The sequence below is a fragment of the Syngnathus typhle genome, linkage group LG7 (genome assembly GCF_033458585.1).
Source record: "Syngnathus typhle isolate RoL2023-S1 ecotype Sweden linkage group LG7, RoL_Styp_1.0, whole genome shotgun sequence".
Taxonomy (NCBI): Eukaryota; Metazoa; Chordata; class Actinopteri; order Syngnathiformes; family Syngnathidae; genus Syngnathus; species Syngnathus typhle.
In genome coordinates, this window is record NC_083744.1 from 5,044,694 (window position 1) to 5,064,479 (window position 19,786).

At 43.0% G+C, this 19,786-nt stretch overlaps 1 protein-coding gene and 1 long non-coding RNA gene across 10 annotated transcripts in view; one reads left to right on the plus strand and one right to left on the minus strand.

The window, feature by feature from the left end:
• Positions 1-11: 11 nt before the first annotated feature.
• The window catches only part of LOC133156854 (uncharacterized), a 36,509-nt gene continuing 16,734 nt past the window's right edge, over positions 12-19,786 (minus strand). The window contains exons 4-8 of one of the 3 annotated variants that reach the window (XR_009714907.1): positions 16,450-19,312; positions 13,181-13,260; positions 10,913-10,967; positions 8,362-8,452; positions 12-1,970 (exon numbers count right to left, since the gene is read on the minus strand). This is a non-coding gene — a long non-coding RNA (uncharacterized LOC133156854). Of the gene's footprint in view, positions 1,971-8,361; positions 8,453-10,830; positions 10,968-13,180; positions 13,261-16,449; positions 19,313-19,786 lie in introns of those variants that run through there. The other 2 variants (XR_009714906.1, XR_009714905.1) reach the window with 2 other exon arrangements.
• ano5a (anoctamin 5a) lies at positions 7,685-19,137 on the plus strand. Of its 7 annotated transcripts, none has more exons than XM_061282874.1 (22): positions 7,685-7,955; positions 9,260-9,312; positions 9,614-9,742; positions 9,813-9,854; positions 12,227-12,328; positions 13,029-13,100; positions 13,161-13,439; positions 13,529-13,648; positions 13,729-13,844; positions 13,916-14,050; positions 14,126-14,231; positions 14,343-14,403; positions 14,690-14,841; positions 15,404-15,481; positions 15,721-15,943; positions 16,027-16,205; positions 16,283-16,380; positions 16,463-16,593; positions 16,881-17,086; positions 17,173-17,366; positions 17,468-17,573; positions 17,697-19,137. In XM_061282874.1, the coding sequence occupies exons 1-22, from the start codon at positions 7,892-7,894 to the stop codon at positions 17,973-17,975; spliced, it is 2,925 nt and encodes a 974-aa protein (XP_061138858.1). In that variant the 5' UTR covers positions 7,685-7,891; the 3' UTR covers positions 17,976-19,137. The 7 variants fall into 7 exon arrangements, with proteins under 7 accessions (XP_061138858.1, XP_061138857.1, XP_061138861.1 ...); XM_061282873.1 differs by lacking the exon at positions 15,404-15,481 and adding an exon at positions 15,062-15,142 and having other exon boundaries at positions 7,686-7,955; XM_061282877.1 differs by lacking the exons at positions 9,614-9,742; positions 15,404-15,481 and adding an exon at positions 15,062-15,142 and having other exon boundaries at positions 7,686-7,955; positions 9,813-9,864.

Consider the following 19,786-nt stretch of genomic DNA (forward strand, 5'->3'; position numbering starts at 1 on the left):
ATAACCACATACCTGGACAATTATGTAATTATACTGCATGGGATGAATCCTTTGAAACTGCATTGAAAAAAGGAAAATGTATTGTAAAAAATGAAATAATCAGAGCATTTACGTCATACATCTGTTTAGGAAGTGTGTCAAAAAATGGACCCCGTTTAACACTGTGCCCCCCACCAGCATTTAAATTGCCCATTGGTCACCTAAACTTGATGTTTTATTTTAAATGTCAATAAATCTGTTCCTGTTTACACAAAACACATGCGGTTTGCAGGGCTCGAAACTAACGATTGCCCGATTGCCCGGGGCAAGTAGCGATGGCAGACGGGCAAGTAGAATTTTTCCTCACTTGCCCGAACTTGCCCTGCCATAATACCATGTTTTCAAGCTGTAAAAAGACGATTTTGTGCATAATTTCTCGCAACTTCTGCCGCTTCTGGTCCGACATTTTGTTTTCTAGGGAGCGGTTAGTTTCTCGTGTAAGTCTGCAATACATTGATAACGGCAAAGCGCTTCGTAATTAAATGCATGCTCCCTCACCCGTCCCTGGCTCTTCTGCGCCTGCGCACCAGCAGAGCTTGTTTCCGGTTGAATTTTGGTACTACAGTAGACTAGTGTGGTTTAATTGCATCAAAAGTTCTACACTGTATTAAAACAGGCTGCAGGCACAATATGATGGAATAAAAACATATGAAGGCAAAACTTATAGTGTTGTCTTTTTTATTGCAAAAATGTGTCGGGCAAGTAAAAATCAACTCCAAAAAAATTCGGGCAAGTAAAATTTTGTTTCGGGCAAGTAAAATTTTCTCCAACTTGCCCGAGGGCAACTTGGGCAAAAAATAAGCTTCGAGCCCTGCGGTTTGTTTTGCATTTTGTTTCCTACCCTTAGATGAGCCGAAGCTATGTATCAAACTGTGACTTCTGTCCAACCGTTTGCTTCCCTTGTGGTAATGGATTTTTGCATATGGCTTTACCATCATAACTGTCGTCCACCCTCCGTGAGTTTGGCTCAATGTATCTTCTAATTAAAACAAATGTGACATCCCAGCGCTAAAGCCTTCAAGTTTCTTGGATTAGCCTGGAAACTTCCAGCTCCAGCAGTTTTTCTGTTGATTTGAGGTCACTTCATGACCTTGATAAGCTTCTTCCTGAGCCGCTCTTTTATTGTCTGGCAGTATGGTTTGGGTCATTGTGCCCTTGTGCTATAAACCAGCCCTAAAACACATTTCCTCATCCAAAACTAACTGTGGGAATGGTGTTCCAAACACGACAAGGCGAGTTGATGCCAAAAAACTTTGGGCTCATCTAACCACAGCACTTTCGCCAGAGCTGTATCATTTAAATGTTCACTGGTGAACATAAGGCGGGCCTCCACATGTGCCTGCAAGATTGCAAGGGGATCAAATTTGGGAGTATTTGGACACATGAAATAATTTTCCACAGCGGCCATCTCAGTACTGGTCACAGAGGGGATATCATACTTTTTATCAGTAGTCTTCATTTAACTCGACACACAAGTGAAACATTTGGACAAAGTGTGTCCATTTTAAAATTTCCACTTTCAACTTGTATTTACTGTAAGCGATATACTGAATTACATACTGTATATTCCAATATTACAGTTCATCGAATCAAAATCAAAGGTGGTCCTGCTTGTCTTGTCATTACTGGCAACTGTTTACCATTAGACATTGGCAGTGCACACCCAAGAAGCGCCACATGTTGCGGAGAACGGACAATATGAGACTGAAGAAAAAGTGGTTAGGGGAAATGAGTAGCTGTATTTCTGTGCATGCTGCCACACCCCGCATTGCAGCCCAACGTAATTACACGAGTACAGGACGATGGAGGCCACATAAAGGACAGCAACAAGGCCCGGACACTAAATTTAAATTCATGGGCGATGGCAAGGGAGAGGCTTTCCTGAACTGGAGGACAGGGTGCAGAGTGGAATTGAGGTTAAACGCTGTGAACTGCAGGAGAGAAAAAAAAATGTCACAAAACTTTGCTTGTTACACCTTAGTTGTATTTCCTCTTTTATTACATTTTTGGAGCCATACTCGGCAGCCATGTTCAGGGCAGCAGATAAACACCATTGCAATAACTTAATAAGGCTGGTGTAAACTGTTGTGGCTTTATGCTCTGATACACTGTTGTAGTGTTGTCACTAACCGTGGGTTGCTTACTGGTTGTTTCACCAATAATACACGGAGGCAAGGATGCAGTACAAGTCGATCTTTTACTGCCCGCTCAGTCCACATCTCCCCGACTCTCAATACAGACAGACCACACAGTCGAGCACCGAGTGCTCGATTCCAATCTACCACATCCCTCTTTTCCAACTGAGAAGTAGCTTATCTAGTATCGGTTACCTTAACTCTTTGGTATCAACATTGATCAAAATTTCGACATGCATATATCAATTACAAACAAATCATGTTTCAACAACCCTAATGGCTTTCAACAATCTTTTTTTTTTTTCCTTCCGAACCTATAACATTTTATAACACTTCACGATAAACACAAAACATCCACACTTTAATTTCTCCATCACTTTCTTTCTTAACATTGAGTAACAACATCACTTTGTCATTCAGTGTACCTGGCAGGGCGCCTAACTGCTCTGCCACTCCTGGTATAGCATGTGGGCATACTGTCCACAGGCACAGGACAAGGGTTGCGTGGTACCGGTTCCAGTGGTGGTGAGTCCACTGTTGCAGTAGCCTGAGTATGTTGAAACTCAGAGTCCAAATGTTCATCAGGGTGAGAGTCTTTGAACAGGCTTGGGTGTATCTTTCTCAGATGTCGCCTGTTCCTCCTGCGTGTCCTCCCTGCCGGTGTCTGTACAGTGTAGGAGCGTGGTTCATCTCGCTGCCTGATGACAACCGCTGGCTCCCAGCCGCGTCGCGTCTGCATGTGCACCGTGTCTCCTGGGGTCAGCACTGGCAGTTGCTTTGCACGCTGGTCGTAGTGTTGCTTTTGCCGGGACTGCAAGTCCTGTATTCTTTCGAGAATATGCTGTGGGGATGACTGTTTCAGCACAGCACTGGAACATGGAAGTGTGCTGCGCAGGACTCTACCCATCAACATTTGTGCAGGTGTCAGGTTTAGTCCTGTCACCGGTGTGTTTCTCAGCGACAGCAACACTAGATGTGGGTCAGTGCCAGTCTGCACTGCTTTCTTCAGCGCGTGTTTTACCGTCTTTATGGCCCGCTCCGCCATTCCATTTGAAGAGGGAAAACCTGGGCTGGAGTGTGTGAGCTTGAACTCCCATGAAGCTGCAAATGACTGCATCTCATAGCTGGCGAATGGGACATGATCACTCACTACCTCCTTAGGTATCCCATGTCTGGCAAAGACAGACTTCATCTTCTGAATCACCGTGCGAGCTGTTTTATCAGTCAGGTTGAGCACTTCTGGATATTTTGTCAGGTAATCCACCAACAGCAGGTATGACTGACCATGCAGCTCGAAGATGTCAGCTCCAACTTTCATCCATGGCAGTTCAGGAACCTGGTGTGGAATGAGTGGCTCAGCCTGGTGTCTGGGCTGTAGCTGCTGGCACTGCACACATTTTTCCACCATTGTCTCTATGTCTCGTGTCATGCCAGGCCAGTAAAGGACTTTTCTCGCTTTAGCTTTAGTACGCTGCACGCCTTGGTGTGCAAGGTGCAGCTTCTCCAAAATCACTCTCTTGAAGCACTCGGGTATTATGATTTTGTCTCCGACCATCACAATGTCATTCACGATGCTGATATTGTCCCTCATTGGCCAGTAACTGTGTAGTTTACTGTCCAGACTTTTCTTTTTCATGGGCCAACCCTTCAAGTGTCTCTCACATACAGCTTGTAACACGCCATCTGCTGCCGTTGCTGATTTCAGCTGGCTAAGTGTTTCGTTACTCAACGCGTCTGTGGCTTCCAAGGCATACACAACTCTCTCATCACAAGGGTTCTCATTGAGATTGCCACTGTCATTGCACGCTGTGGCGCGTGAGAGCGTGTCCGCGATGTACATGTGTTTGCCTGGTGTATATGTCACATTCAAATCATACCTCTGTAGTTGTAGAAGCATCCCTTGCAGCCGTGCTGGCGCTTTGCTCAGTGGTTTGCGCACAATGACCTCCAAAGGTTTGTGATCAGACTGCACTGTTACTGTTCTTCCGTAAACATACTGGTGAAACCTTTTAGCAGCAAACACTATGGCAAGTAACTCTTTCTCGATTTGCGCATATCTTTTTTCAGTGTCCGTGAGCGCTCTTGATGCATAGCACACCGGGTGGCCATCCTGCAGCAGACAGGCTCCCAGCCCATCCTTTGAGGAATCTGCTTGCAGAGTCAGCGGCTGCTTGTGATCGTAGTACCTCAGAACAGGCGCTTGTGTGAGGGTAGACTTCAGCGTCTGTAGTGCTGCGCTGTGGTGTGGGCACCACTGCCATGCTACGTCCTTCTTTAGCAGCTGTCTGAGGGGTGCCGTGAGTGAGGCTTCATTTGGTATGTACTGCGCCAGGAATTTTGTCATTCCCAGCAGGCGTTGGAGACTTTGTTTGTCGTCCGGGGTCGGCATGTCGACAATCGCTTTGATCTTGGCGTCATCAGCCCTCTGTCCTGCTGCCGTGATGATGTGTCCCATATATTTTACTGTGTTCACTTTGAACTGGATTTTGTCTTTGTTAAATTTCACATTGGCAGACTTTGCTCTCTCCATTACTTTCTGCAGGATTTCATCATGTTCTTGCTCTGACGATGCTGCTATAATCATGTCGTCTGCTATGACGTACACACCTGGAATGTCGCCGAAGGTCTCACAATTCTTTTGTTGAAAGACTTCACTGGCCGACTTAATCCCAAATGGTAGCCTGAGGAAGCGAAAGCGTCCCCACGGCGTGTTGAAGGTGCAGAGCTTAGATGATGGCTCATCTAGCTTGATCTGCCAGTACCCATCCTTCTCATCCAAGATGGAGAAGATGGATTTTCCAGCCAGTCTGCTGCGCACATCTTCAGGAGTAGGAATGGAGTAATGCTGGCGCTTGACTGCCTCATTCAGGTTGCAAGGATCCAAACACACCCTCAGCGACCCGTTCTTTTTCTTAGTGGCAACAAGACTGTTCACCCATTCTGTTGGTTCATTCACCGGTGTTATCACTTTTCTGTTTTGTAAGTCTTTGATTGTCACTTTCAGCGCATCCATGATGGAGAGGGGTACATTCCTGCATGCGTGAATCACAGGAGTGACGCTGGGGTCGACGTGTATGTGATGAACTCCAGGAAATTCCCCCAATCCTGTGAATACATCAGCATATCTTAGTAGTAGCTCCTCTTTGGTGGCTGGCGGTTGTTGTTGTTGTGGAGCCTTTGCCGCGAGCGACCCCATCCTCTTCACCAGTTGCAGCTCTTCACAAGCCTCCCCTCCTAGAATTGGCTTGTCTGCTTGGCTACTCACGTGGAAGTCCAGCACAGCCTTGCGTTTAGACGTTCTGCATTCTAAAGATGCAACACCATCTGCTGTCAGGCGTGCCCCTCCAAAAGCTATCAACATAGTCTTTGTTGGACGCAGCTGAACGGGACCTGGTAGCTGCTGGTATAGCTGCCTGGGCAGCACATTAGCGTCAGCACCAGTGTCCAGCTTGAAGTCAATTGCAACACCTCTGATCGTGGCTGTTTCGCGCCATACAGTGTCCTTTGTTTGGTGTGCTGTTTTCTTGGTTCCATTTCCAATCATGCCTATGTATAAACAGTCCATTTCTTTTTCTAAATTGTTTACAGTCTTTGTCTTACAATGGCTATTTTTCTCATAGCCACCCCTACACACCTTTGAAAAGTGGTTATTTTTTCCACATTTATGACACACAGCGCCGTAAGCTGGGCATTGACGAGGCTCGTGCTTGTTTCCGCATTTACGGCACACAGTCATCACCTGCTTCTTGTAGCTTGGTTTGTTCTTGTCCCAGCTGCGTGTTTGCACTCTTGCTCTATTTAACGCATCCACTGAGGCATCATGGACAACAGGTGACGCTTGCATCGCTTGTATTTGTGACTTGGCGAGTTCTGCTGATCTACATGTTTCCATTGCTCTGCGTAAAGTAAGTGCATTATCACGTAACAGTCTCTCTTTCAGATGGGTATCACTAATGCTGAACACCAATTTATCCCTTATCATGTCATCTTCATGTCTTCCAAACTCACAGTTCTTGCTCTTCTGACGTAGTTCTGTGATGAATCTGTCCACCGATATTCCTGATGACATTGTGTGTGACCAAAACTGATGGCGTTCAAAAACAACGTTCTTTTGTGGACTGCAGTAGCCTCTGAATGCTTCCAAAACTTCCTCCATCGTTGCTTCCTCCCCTTCTGGGGTAATGGCAAGTGTATTATACACTTCCAGCGCCTCTTCGCCGACAGTGTGGAGCAGGATGGCAATTTTAACCCCCTCATTTTTATCCACCGCGCCAGAAGCAACCGTATAGAGCTGGAAACGCTGCTCCCACCTGCGCCAGTTTTCAGCGAGGTTCCCCGTGATTATCAGCGGAGACGGTGGCCTGAACTGCTCCATGTCGGCTGTGTTAGCTCCCGTTAGCTTGCCGCTTATCTTCGGTCAACACGTGTTGAATACTGTCCTTGACTTACTCCGTAACTCCGTCTTCTGACACCATGTTGTGGCTTTATGCTCTGATACACTGTTGTAGTGTTGTCACTAACCGTGGGTTGCTTACTGGTTGTTTCACCAATAATACACGGAGGCAAGGATGCAGTACAAGTCGATCTTTTACTGCCCGCTCAGTCCACATCTCCCCGACTCTCAATACAGACAGACCACACAGTCGAGCACCGAGTGCTCGATTCCAATCTACCACATAAACCTTTCCTGACTGTAACCTTATCATCCAATTATAAATCAGTGTGAGGTGCTTTGAAGGCCTTAAGTGTACGGAAAAGCGGCATGCAAGTGACATATTATTTATCATTTAAAACACCAAGAAACGTTTCTCAATTGTAATTCGTCCAATTAAGGTGATTCCTTGTTTTTATCAAATGACAACAGCACTATGCTTCCTGGGGTCTTTTATATTGTAATACTGTGATAAATGCGCATTTTACATTAGCAAAATCTGATGACAAGTAAAAGTAAAGTACCAAGTAAAAATGTCAGAACAAAATTGACATTTTAAACATTTTCTTTGATCATACTGACTCACTTTCATCCCTGTCTTGTATTGTATTGTCATACAATTTGTATAAAAACAGATCAAAGACAACGTAAAAAACCCAAATACTTTTGTATTTAAAGCGACCAATTCCAACACACGATTGGTTGGCATGTGTGACGTCACATCTTTCAATCAAAGTTTTTGAAACAACGAATGGGCAAAAAAAAACAAAAAAAACAAAACAATGTGAGTGGGCGTGACAACGCAATATCATAAGGCAACCAAGTTAATAAAGAAAACACGTAGTTGCAACGTTAAGAGAAATATCACGTCAAACAAAATGTCATTTACTTCATGCAGGTGTAGGATGCGCAAGTTGCCCCAGGTTAACTAAGCGGGACATCATTAGTTAGCTTCCGTCTAGTCGTCTTTGTACTAAAAATGTGCACTTCAGTGTCGTATCTAAATTACAAGTAGGCTCTCAGTTTTCCGTCAGGCTCATATTATTGGCTTTAGACGGGTCGCCACTCCCCTCGCGGACCTCCCTCTGCGTAGTTGGGGGGACGTACGGTAGCAGGCGGCGGTCAGGTCACTGAGTGGAGGGAACCCCGGGGACTAGGTTGCTGAGTCACCCGGTAGAAGTCAGCCAGAAAGGAGAAAGACCCCGAGGAAGGTCGTCTTTGTCTTGGGACACACTCAGCTAGATGTGGATTAACGCGCTCCTTTTGGCCAGTCACAAGACTCGACATGAACCGAGGCAGGAGTGGAGTGGATAATTTAATAGAGATGAGCCCGACTGACTCTTATCATGGTGAGTAGCTCAAGCACCATTAGTTTGCATTGCATGACTCGTAAAGTGTTTAAAATTGGACGGTACTGGCGCCCACTGAAATGATCCGAGGTGGTTTGACTCTGGAGGGGGTTCTATTACAGTATAAGGATGTCAACTCTGCAAAATCAGTTTCATATTGAGATTATAATTGCTCAACTGTTTCAGCCAGTGAAAGCTGTCCTTCACATAGGATTGTTTTTCCCATTGAGATGAGGTCATCACTACATACACCTTAAAAATGACTCTCTAGTTGCGCCACCTCGGTACTTTTGCATCTTAAAAGAAATTGAAATAAAGTCATGTGCATTAAAAAAAAAAACGATTGCTGATAATTATAATTAAAGGTTCAACTTTAAAAGCATAAAAGCTGTCAGTGACATCCCACCTGTGTCTGACCAAACTTTGTTGGCTGCCTGCTGTTCCACCAGCGGCCTGTTGGCGGTCTCAAGGTGTAAAAAGTAAAGAGAAGAAGAGTTCTGGAATTATAGAGACGTTTCCATCAGTGTTGACTAAAGTAGTGTTACATCTTTGTCAAAATGATCCTTTTTACATATGCATTGCATTTTTTTAAACATTAAATAATCAAGACTATCTCTCTTGAATGGTTGTCCTAAGTTTAGCCTCCTCGCAAGTATGTTGTGGTGTGAATGGAAAGAGTGACTTTTCAAGCCACTCAGTCTGACAGCTGGCCCTCTTACTGGAAACAGCCTCACAGAGACAGGCTGCCACTAGTCCAAAAAAATCTCTCTGGTTCTAACTTAATTTGGCTTCCACAGATGACACTGTTTTTGTGGCTACTTGTGAACATGCTTCTAAAATGTCATCTAAAAAGAAACACTTGCAATATGTGTATCTTGTATCTTCTGAACAAAGTTGCGACTATCAAGCTACATGCTTGCTGCTTGCTTAGAGGCACTCTACCAGTTGTGCAGAAATAGATTTAGTTCTGTAATTCTGATGGTATTTGGTTATGTAATTTATGCGAATGTCTTGTCTCTAAAAATGGAAGTAATTTGTTAGGCAGTGTTTTGACTTGACACACTGACTGCACATGACACCATAAGTGTGTCATAGCCATGTTCTGTGGTTGGTGGGAACCTGAGTCCAAAAATAGACTCCAACACTGACTGCACTAAACCTTTCTGCAGCTGTTGATTAAAACCTTCTAGGTCCACTTCAGTGCCACAGAAATGCCGGTCACATTCTTGAATCAATGAATCAGTGTTGTTACTCGAACCTGGGTCTGACATTATTTTTGTGGTTCTCATGTTGTTGTTTTGCAGATGATATAAATGGCTACCACGGCGGCCCAGGATCTCGACATCGAGAATCAGCGGTAAAGACAACATGCATTCCTTAAAAATCTAATAATTGATTAGAGTTTGATTCTGTGATTTGCACATTTTGGATACTCCTATCAACTTTGTGGGGACAGTTTGGGAAAGGCCCTTTTTTTGTTCCAACATGACAGTATTCAAGTGCACAGACAACTAGCCAAGAGATCTGAGATTGCAAACCAGGCCTGTTTTTTTCTATGAAGGCAGTCCTGTTTTTAGTCAGTCTTATATGGAACTGCAGGATTTGAAAGTCTTGAGATGGCCCCATGCTAATGTGTCCTCTTCCCCGTCTTCCTAAAGTGTCATGATGTGTGTGTGGAGACCTGTGAGTCTCTCAACACCAGCATGGCTACGCTGGTCTCGTCTGACCACAGTGATGAAGAGCAGATGGACGCTCACACTTTAGAGCCCATCAGTTCTTTGACTGGGGTAAGACACTAGTCGTAGGACTCTACTGTGAGGCTCACCTCACTGTCAACTGGGTTCCTTTCCTCCACAGTTCTGGAAAAAGCGGGCGCTGTTCTTCAAGTTTCGTTCGAGGGTATGGCATGGTAAAAAACATGCTTTTGATGTGATGCAATTCCATGCGTCGTATTGTTTGCGTAATGTTTGTCGGCTGAAATCAATCTGCACGAGCTGGTTCTTTGTAGCATGTTTTTAACTCCTGCAGAGTCATGGAAACATGCTGGGGTGGTGCATCATGAGAGTTCATTAAAGCTGCTTTCTTCTCACTTGTGATTTTTATGCTTCACTAAGGAGGAAGTGGTAATTGGAGTTTTGCTACTTGTTATTGGCCTCGGTGTGCGTTTGTGTGTTCTTTTGCATTTATTGACCTCAGCATCATCAGTATGTTATCGATCCAGATGCTGCACTGGACTTACAGGGAGGGCTGAACTTTATCGAGATTTTCTTAACCGAAAATGACCGAAAATGTATTTTGAGGAAGATTTTTTTAAAAATGACACCAAAAACTGTTGGTGGGATGTGGCTGTGCTGAAATATCCAATTAAATTCAAAAACATGGTAAAGGGATGTCAGCACACACCAGCCACCATTTCAAGTACTAAATCCCAAATCAATGTTCTAATAAAAGGCTTTTGATATTTTTATAGACATTTTACAGCACAATTCAAACCTTTACTTGGGGTTAATCAGAGGAACTGTAAATATGATTGGTTGATTATAAATACAGAAACATTCTCAGTGGGTTTGCACACTTATGCAACCGCATTATCTCAATTGTTTATATTAATTTACCTTTTGAAAACATTTATTTTTTCCCCCTCCAATTTGAGTTGTACAGAATGTAGACCACATTGGTGGAGCCGATTTTGACATTTTTATTTTTTTCGCAAATGCCCAGCATTTGACCAGGGGTGTGTAAACTTGAATTTCTAAATAGTACTTAGGTGCCAAAAATGTCAACCTCTGAAAAAGTCATAATTAAAAATATTAGTTTTACGTTTCCCCTTGGAATTAGTAACTTGCTGTGTTACACCATGTTTTACACATACCACATACATAATGGAGTAGAAAGCAGACAAGAAAGGAAGCAAAGACATCACCCAGTAGTTTGAGGTTAGCGGCGGATGGACAGACCTCGAGCCGCTCCACTTGGCAGACGTGGCTCCAAACAGAAGCACATAAGGCAGATCTGTAATTACAGCAAATTAGAGAGTTTTGTCTCCGTTGTTACGGAAGGCCGCCACCCTCGCATGGTCAGCATGAAGTAATTCAATACAAGAGCAAATGTGGGAATTCGGGCTTTATTTGGGATCAGACAGCGGTTGAAAAAGTTAAACATTTAGACTTAAAGGCTGCTCTGGCAAATGAGTGTCCAGCATTTCGCTCCCACAAAGGATTTGCACATATTGATTGATTGCTTTTAGACTCTTGAGTAGCCAGACCGCAGCGCTTCACCCTTTATCAGCCTCTTCAAAATAGATTATTCATGATATAAATGTTTTTTTAATGGAATAGCCATGGCTGCTATTGAATTAGCCTGCTAGCAGATAGCATTTCTCATCCTAGTAGTCTTTTTTTTTTTTTTTGCCCTCTGAGCTCCCTTCCACCTCGAGTCTTTGCGTGGGCGAGTGAGGGCTTGCAGTGAGACTTGAAGGCAGCAATGCTTTGAGTGCTCGCCTGGACACACCGGAGGAAGCCGAGGGCGCTCGTTCGGGAAGCCGGCTTTTTCCCTGATGCATCAGAACCATAAAGGGAGGAGGGACATGGAGGTAAAGTGCGTTGTCTCCTCCTTGCAGAGTGCACACAGGCAGGGCCCCCTTTTGCTGGTGGTGGTGGGTGGTGTCTTTCTACTGAAAGTGTTTTGCAACTGCGGTGATGTTGGTTATGTTTAGCTGAGCGAACAGCTGAAGAAGCACCGGCCGCTAGCAGACATAATGTCCTGTCCTCTTTTGAACCATTCCTGTGCAGTTGTTTTGCCTTCAGCAAAGCACTGCAGGGGCTGCTGCTGACTAATCCTCATACCTGACTTGTACACAGGCTGCATTAAAATCGATTAAGCCCAATAAAAGTGCATGAATTACGGGGGAGAAATGCTAAATTTTGCTATCTGATTTATTATTATCGAGTGCTTTTGGCATTACCATGCTAACCCAACGTAATTTGAGCCATATATTATATTATATTATATTATATTATATTATATTATATTATATTATATTATATTATATTATATTATATTATATTATATTATATTATATTATATTATATTATATTATATTATATTATATTATATACTTTTCCCCCCCAAATGCTTACTAAAGTAAAGTCCACACATCACTTGCCTGCTTTGTACTGACACACAGACTGGGAGATGTTATTAATCGCGCTCAAAGATATTTGTCATTCTAATCACACATGCATGTTGTGACCTCCGCTATCCCGTCTTAGATCGAGAGACAGCAGCAGAGCAAAGACTCTGTGTTCTTCCGCGATGGAGTGCGCAGGATTGATTTCGTCCTGGCCTACACTGAGGAAAATGCGAGCAAACAGGTAAGAAACAAGTGCACACCACTTTTTTTTATTTTAGTTTTAGAGCTTTTGCTATAGCTCTTATCAAGTGGAACAGTCCAACAATATGTGTCTTTAAAAGATAGCTACCATTTTTCCATTCCATTAGCTCTTTTTGAGTTGTCTGGGAAAAAACGGTTCTTACAGGATGTCCCCCAAGCCCAGTGGGAGTCAGCAGCGACATACTGTCGATAGCACAACACTGATAAATAGACATAAGTGTTTTCAGCTTCTACAAGTTATCCTCAATTTGACAAGGTCGGTTTCCACAGCAAACTTTGTGGCAAGCATTGTTAAATTGCTGAGATTTTTAGAGGTCGCCAGAAAAGCTTTCACGTCTGCTTGTTTGCACTTCTATGTGATTTTGGTTTGTTGAATTCAACGTCTTTTCAAAAAAGTCAAATCACTGGTCTGCCGGGAACATGAGCATTTTTTTTTCTTTTCTAAAGAGGAGGAAATAGGAAGACACGTCCCGTCTGTTGTCTGTATTTTTCGGTAAATGTCAGCTATAAGCAGAGGCTGATTGACCCGTCATTTAATGGGCTGGGTTAGTGGTTTTCAAACTCCACCAAGTAATACTTATAAAAAATGTGTAGCACCATATGATCAATGTTATAATTAGTCGATGATGCCGACAATACTTTAAAGAATAATAAAATATTGCATTATTTTCTACCAAAAGGGAAGAAAAAGAGAGCTCTTCGAGGCCAACCTACAGAAAGCCGGCTTGCAGCTGGAGACGGAACATAAATCTGTAAGTGTTCACCGATAGCGTCTCACAACAGAAGCCTGAAAAGCAAATGATTTCCCTCAGGAATCCGAAGATGGAAATACCTATTTTGTGAAGATCCACGCTCCGTGGGAAGTGTTGGCCACCTACGCAGATGTGCTGAAGATCAAGGTCCCCTTCAAGGCTAGTGACATACCAAAGAAAAAGACCATCAAATGCCTGGCCGACTCTTTTCGTCTTCCGGATCACATCATGAATCCCGAACCGGATTATTTCACCGCTACCTTCAACAAGGATAAATCTGACTTTTTCCTCATCGAGGACAGAGAGACGTTTTTTAACCCTTCCACTCGCAACAGGATAGTACGTATATTTTTCAACATATAGTTGCTCATTTTTATCTTAAGTTGAAAAGTAAAACCATACAATGTTTTATGTTTCTTTTTAACAAGGTCTACTATATCCTCTCCCGATGTCTATATGTGGACAATGAAAGCATAGATAAAGACAAAAAGGGAATCAAGAGGTTGCTCAACAACGGAACCTACACAGCCGCGTTTCCTCTGCACGATGTGAGAGACTTTTTTGTGGCAATATTGTTGAAATATTTGATCAAAAGAAGACTTTTAATACTTTCTCATGTGTACTGCAGTGCAGATACTGGACAAGATCTAAAGATGCTAGTTGTGAAAGTGAAAGATACAGTCTCTACCAATACTGGGCCAAACTCTCGTGTTTCTTCAAAGAGCAACCCCTCGACCTCATACGGTAATAAAACGGAGTGCTAATGTTAGTTGCATGTGCGTGTTCATACTAAAATGTGTTCTCCCCCTCGACAGCAAGTATTACGGGGAGAGGATTGGACTATATTTTGCCTGGCTTGGCTTCTACACTGAGATGTTGTTTGTTGCCGCCATCGTAGGAACACTTTGTTTTGTGTACGGATTGTCCACATACAAAGATAATCAGTGGAGGTGAGTTTGGGAAGGAGCGCGTTAGATGAAGAACGCTTATGCTGATCATTAGCTTTGATGTCTAATTGTGCTTAGTAAGGAAATCTGCAGTGAAGAAATCGGAGGCAATATTATCATGTGTCCGCTCTGTGACAAGAAATGTAGCTACTGGAAACTCAACATAACATGCAACGCTTCATGGGTGAGAAATATTTCAAAATACGTGCTCGACTCTAAAATGGCGACTGTTCAAGTGCTCTGATTCAACAATCTCTTACTATTTTTAAACATGTCTTTTTTTTTTTTCTTCCAGCAATCAAATCTATTTGACAACGGGGGAACTTTGGTGTTTGCTGTTTTCATGGGGATTTGGGGTGAGTCAATTCAAGACTTTTAATTCTTAGCTGCAGCACCGCCTAGTGGACCTTGTCAAACTTCTGCCAGCTTGTCACAAGAGCACAAAAAATGGCCTAACCGTAACTTTGTCTGTTATTGTCTACAATGTATATTGTTATTGTTTCAATAAATTTCTACATAGGTATGCCATGTATTGCTATAATTTAAAAAAAATAGTTTAGAAATGTGATTTAATCTAGCTCAGTACGTCTGATTTATGGCAACATAGAAAGCCTGACAATCCACCTCTGTTTCATTTGACAGTCACATTATTCCTGGAGCTCTGGAAGAGGCGTCAGGCCCGTCTGGCGTACGAGTGGGATCTGGTGGACTTTGAGGAGGAGCAACAACGACTGCAGATGCGGCCCGAGTACGAGAGCAAATGCACCAGCCGCAAGCTGAATCCCGTCACTCAGGTGTTTATGTGCTGAACGTTTAAATATACAGTGGTGTCTTGAGCGACGAAAGCTAGCTAACACTAACATATCCATTTGTTTTAATGAGGTCAATTGACACACAAATTAAACTCGTATCTCAAGGCACCACTTATTGGATAAGGACCGACTTGGTAGAAACTGAAACTGGAGAAAATGGATGGTTAAACATTTGTTTTGACCGTATGGTGCCCACCTGTAGGAAACAGAGTTTGTTCTCGAGAGGACTGCAACTGACCTAGTGGGGAAATTATTTCTTTGCTGGGTCACCGTGTTATTCTGGGTAAGGGTGGTGCTGAAAGTGGATTGCCAGTTTTATGTGGGAGTGTTTTTCTTGTGGTGTACGTTGCTGAAAAAGACTCAAAGGCACAAGTTTCCTTCTGTATGTGTGATAATTGGGCTCTCACGCAAATAATTCCTCTAAATTGGTTTGTCTCAAATATAATCAAAAGGAACCTTGTTGAGTTATTTTTCAAGATATAACAAAGTGTGACTGACCTTTTTTTTTTTTTTCCTGTATACGCTTTGCTTGCTCACGGTATAGGAAGTGGAGCCTTATTTACCCGTAACAACAGTCACGTGTGCACGCATATGTCTGTCTGGAGCCACTGTCCTGTTGTGGGTGAGCATTCTGTTTACATATTATCTTTCACATTTATTTCCAATTCTAGCCACAGCCGTATCTTGTTCCGACCATAATGTGGTGTTTTATAAATTTGTCAACTGTGCATGTGAGGTGTTTCATGCATCATTCCAACTCTTGCTTACGTTTTGCCTGCGTGTCTGTATTTTGCCTTCTGTGTGGGGTTTTCCCGCTTCCTCCATCCTGTCATGGCGACCATCTTTGTTTTTGTCCCAAAGATCTCTCTGACTATTTCATGCATCATTGGTGTGATCGCCTACCGCCTGGCGGTATACGCCGCCTTCGCCAGCTTCATGAAGGAAAACGCTCACCTGAACAAGATGGGCTCGGCTATCACCCCGCAGCTGGCCACGTCTGTCACGGGCTCCTGCATCAACTTTGTCACCATCGTCATCCTAAACGTCATGTATGAACGAGTGGCTATTTGGATAACTGAGCTCGGTAAGAACATCGCCTCTCTTCGGTGATGCATTCGGAATGATTCAAACGTATCATCTTTTTTTTTCTGTCTATCGTTTCAACAGAAATTCCCAAGACCCACGTGGAATATGAAAACAAGCTGACAGTCAAGATGTTCCTTTTCCAATTTGTCAACTATTATTCCTCCTGCTTCTACGTGGCTTTCTTTAAGGGCAAATTCATCGGCTATCCTGGAGGTTATTCATACATGTTTGGCCAGACGACCAAACTCAGGAACGAAGAGGTAGATAAAGATCAGTATTGATTCAACTCCAGCTTCATTCTGTTTCTATCATTCAACTTCTGTCCGTTTACATTCAGTGTGACCCCGGCGGCTGTTTGATTGAGTTAACTACCCAGCTGGTTATCGTGATGACTGGTAGGCAAGTGTGGGGCAACATCCAGGAGTCTCTGGTCCCGTAAGTTTGCCCAAATATCGCCGAGTAATAAACCCTATGAATCAAAATTGCCTGCTCTCGTTCACTTACTTGCGTCTGTCAGGTGGTTAATGAACTGGTGGCGCGGCAGAAAAAATCGTTGCCAACCGGAGAGTCTGTACACCCGCTGGGAGCAAGACTACAACTTGCTGATGTTTGGGCAGCTGGAACTCTTCTACGAGTATCTGGAAATGGGTAAGATAGCCAGTTTAGTTTCAGTTGTTATTTTAGGTACACTTGCGCAACCTATTGAGACACAGTGCAAGGGCTGGATAAATTCTGCTTTTGATAAAAAAATATATATATAATGCTCGGGATCAATAGAGAATTTTGGAGTAATTATTGCTTTTGCTATTTTTGCTATAAATTGCTATACTTGCACTTCAAAGCCAGTTGCAGTGCAAGGCCTAGACAATAATATCCTGCAGATGGCAGTGTTCCTTGCCTAAATGACTCCCTTATCATTTTCCTTTGTGCTCCAGTGATCCAGTTTGGTTTCATCACTCTGTTTGTGGCCTCCTTCCCATTGGCTCCCCTGCTGGCACTCTTCAACAACATCATTGAGGTTCGAGTCGATGCCTGGAAACTCACCACTCAGTTCAGACGTCCTGTGGCATCCAAAACTCACAGCATCGGCGCCTGGGAGGAAATCCTGAGTGGGGTCGCTATCCTTTCTGTTGTTACCAATGTAAGAGGTGGACTACAACTTTTTTTTCCCCACTGGGTTACTGCCCAGATACACAAAATAAAAATCCTTTTATTTTTCTGTTGCAGGCATTCATTGTGGCCTACACGTCTGAAATGATCCCCCGACTGGTGTATATGTATGCTTACGAGCCAGGATTTACGATGAAAGGCTACATCAACAACAGCCTGTCTGTGTTCAAAATTGAAGACATGCCACTGGACAGCAGGCCAGAAGACGACGAGATTCCGCCCTGGTTTAACAGCTCCATTACAACCTGCAGGTGTGTGTGTGTCTTAGCTGTATGTTTGTTTACTACGGATTTTTTATCTGCACTTTGGTATCAGAGTGCTGAATGCTAATGCTAACACACCAATTACGCAGGTACCCTGACTACCGCTACCCTCCTGGCCATGTGGATCAGTACACCCTCACATTGCAGTATTGGCATATTTTTGCTGCCAAGCTGCTCTTCATTATCGTCATGGAGGTAAGCCTAATAGATACACCGACAAAAAAGTAGATGCTTGAAGAAATGTTCCTTAGTATAGTGTGTCTCTACATGGCCATTGGCCATGCATAATTATTTGTACTCCGCCTCTTTGCTCTACAGCACGTCGTTTTTTTTGTCAAGTTCTTTTTGGCTTGGATGATTCCTGACGTTCCGGCCGACGTGAAGGATCGCATAAAGAGAGAGCGCTACCTGGTCCAAGAGTACTTGCACAAGTACGAAGTGGAGAAGCTGGCGAACCGAATCGGCGCAAACCTGGACGATTGTACCTGTGATGAAATGGATGATTCAGCTTTGCCTAGGCATCAGGGATTTTCTGAGAATCATTATCACAGAGAAGATGGTTCTCATTCAGCAAAACGTTATGGCGGCGATGTGTAGACATTTAAAAATGTTGATCACTGGTGTTGACTTTTAAATGTCATCATAGAATGACGTACGAATTGAGCTAGAGGTGTCCTCCTTTCTCAGCTAACCTGCTTCAAGCATGTTGAAAACCTAGAAGACTTGAACATATCTGCCTCGTATTTATGGCCTTTGATTCAATGCTGTAAAATGATCACATTTTGCTGCAGTTAAAAGGAAGTTAAGCCACGCCTTTCAGGACTATTTATTTAGCCGCTAGCTTAAAAGTACACGCCTTAATATATATATAAATATCTAGTAGCTATATATCACATGTTGTCCTTACTTTGATATGCCAAAGTTTTCCCGTCATATGTGCAATCGTTTGAACAACCCCGGTGTTACTTGCCAAAAATTGAGGAATCACTTTTTAGGCATAAGATGGCCATTCGCATATAAAAAGCTAAAACCTTGGGCAGAATAGGCCTACAAAACTATACTTTTTATATGAAGTATCAACATTTCTTGAAACCAAAATCTGACATGTGACTTGTCGTTTCAAAAATCTGTTGCTTTTACCACTGTGATTAAGACGGTGGTTTGACACTCATCTAGGCTTAACAGCTGCTGTGGGTTGTGAAGTGAAAGCCACCACTGAGTGAAGAGATCCCTTTTAATGGGTTCATGTTTACCAACATGCTGGAGATAATGAAAATCCCGTCACCCGCCTGCTTAACTGTGTTTTCTCCGTTACATAAAGCACCGTCACATTCAGCTGCATCTGTACGCAGAACGAGAGAAATGTTTTGGATTTTAAATCGCACCACGCACTTGATGAGATGACTTAACAAGTCACAAGCATGCCAGTCTTTCCGTTGTCATGACAACACGTCCAGTCTTTTGAGTGTTTTTAAAACAGCAACGTTTAATGGCGGTTGCTAATATGAAGGATATTCTATTTTATAAAAGGTTGTCTCAATTGAAGTATTTAAATGTATGTAATTCGGTCCTTTGAGAATTTTGTGCTTTTTTTTTTCAGTTATTTCTCTGTGAATTAGAAACATGTTTTGAAGCCTGGTGTATTTTGCCATTTTTAAGAAAAAAAAATACTTTTACTGTACATGTTCTATCAAATCATTTGCTTCTGTATTTTTTTAAGCATTTCCCAAATGTCCAGAATAAAGTCCAGTTGAGCCCACGTTTGCATAATTCCTAAATGCTCAAACTGACCACTTGCACTGCTTTGCCGAGGACATTGGCAAGCATGAACATTCGCACAACAGATGGCTCGAGAAGAGGCTGCTTCCTAGTCAGTGTTTGCTCACACTAGTGGGTGTGGTTAACACCCAAATACGTTGGCACGCTCTTCTCACCTGGCAGACAAAAACACAAAGGCAACAGCCTCAAAATGATCGGTCACTTTATAGACACATCAAAAACAAAACTAATAACATTTGCTCTCTGTTTGCAAACATGGCGAGTGAGCACAAAACATGCCTGTGCCTAATTGTTTTGCTTTTCCATATTCTTCTGCGGTGTGTACTTTGTAGACCAGTTTAATGATGCATTAAGGCTACCAACTAGTTTCTTACAATGTCAATTGACGGTGGCTGGAAGTTACGTTTGCTGCTGCCGTCTGCTGGTGGGGGCCTGAAGTGCACTCATCTTAAAATTTGTTGCAATTTTAATTATTTTTTTTATTGTTATATGCAGGCATGGAATGGAGCAGATGTCTAATTTGACCTGTGATCGCTGTAAATGATCATCTTTTTTAAATGAATCAGACCTTACTGCTGTTGCCTCTAGCTGATTTATGCGGCTGTTCATAGAATTATTCTAGCCACAAA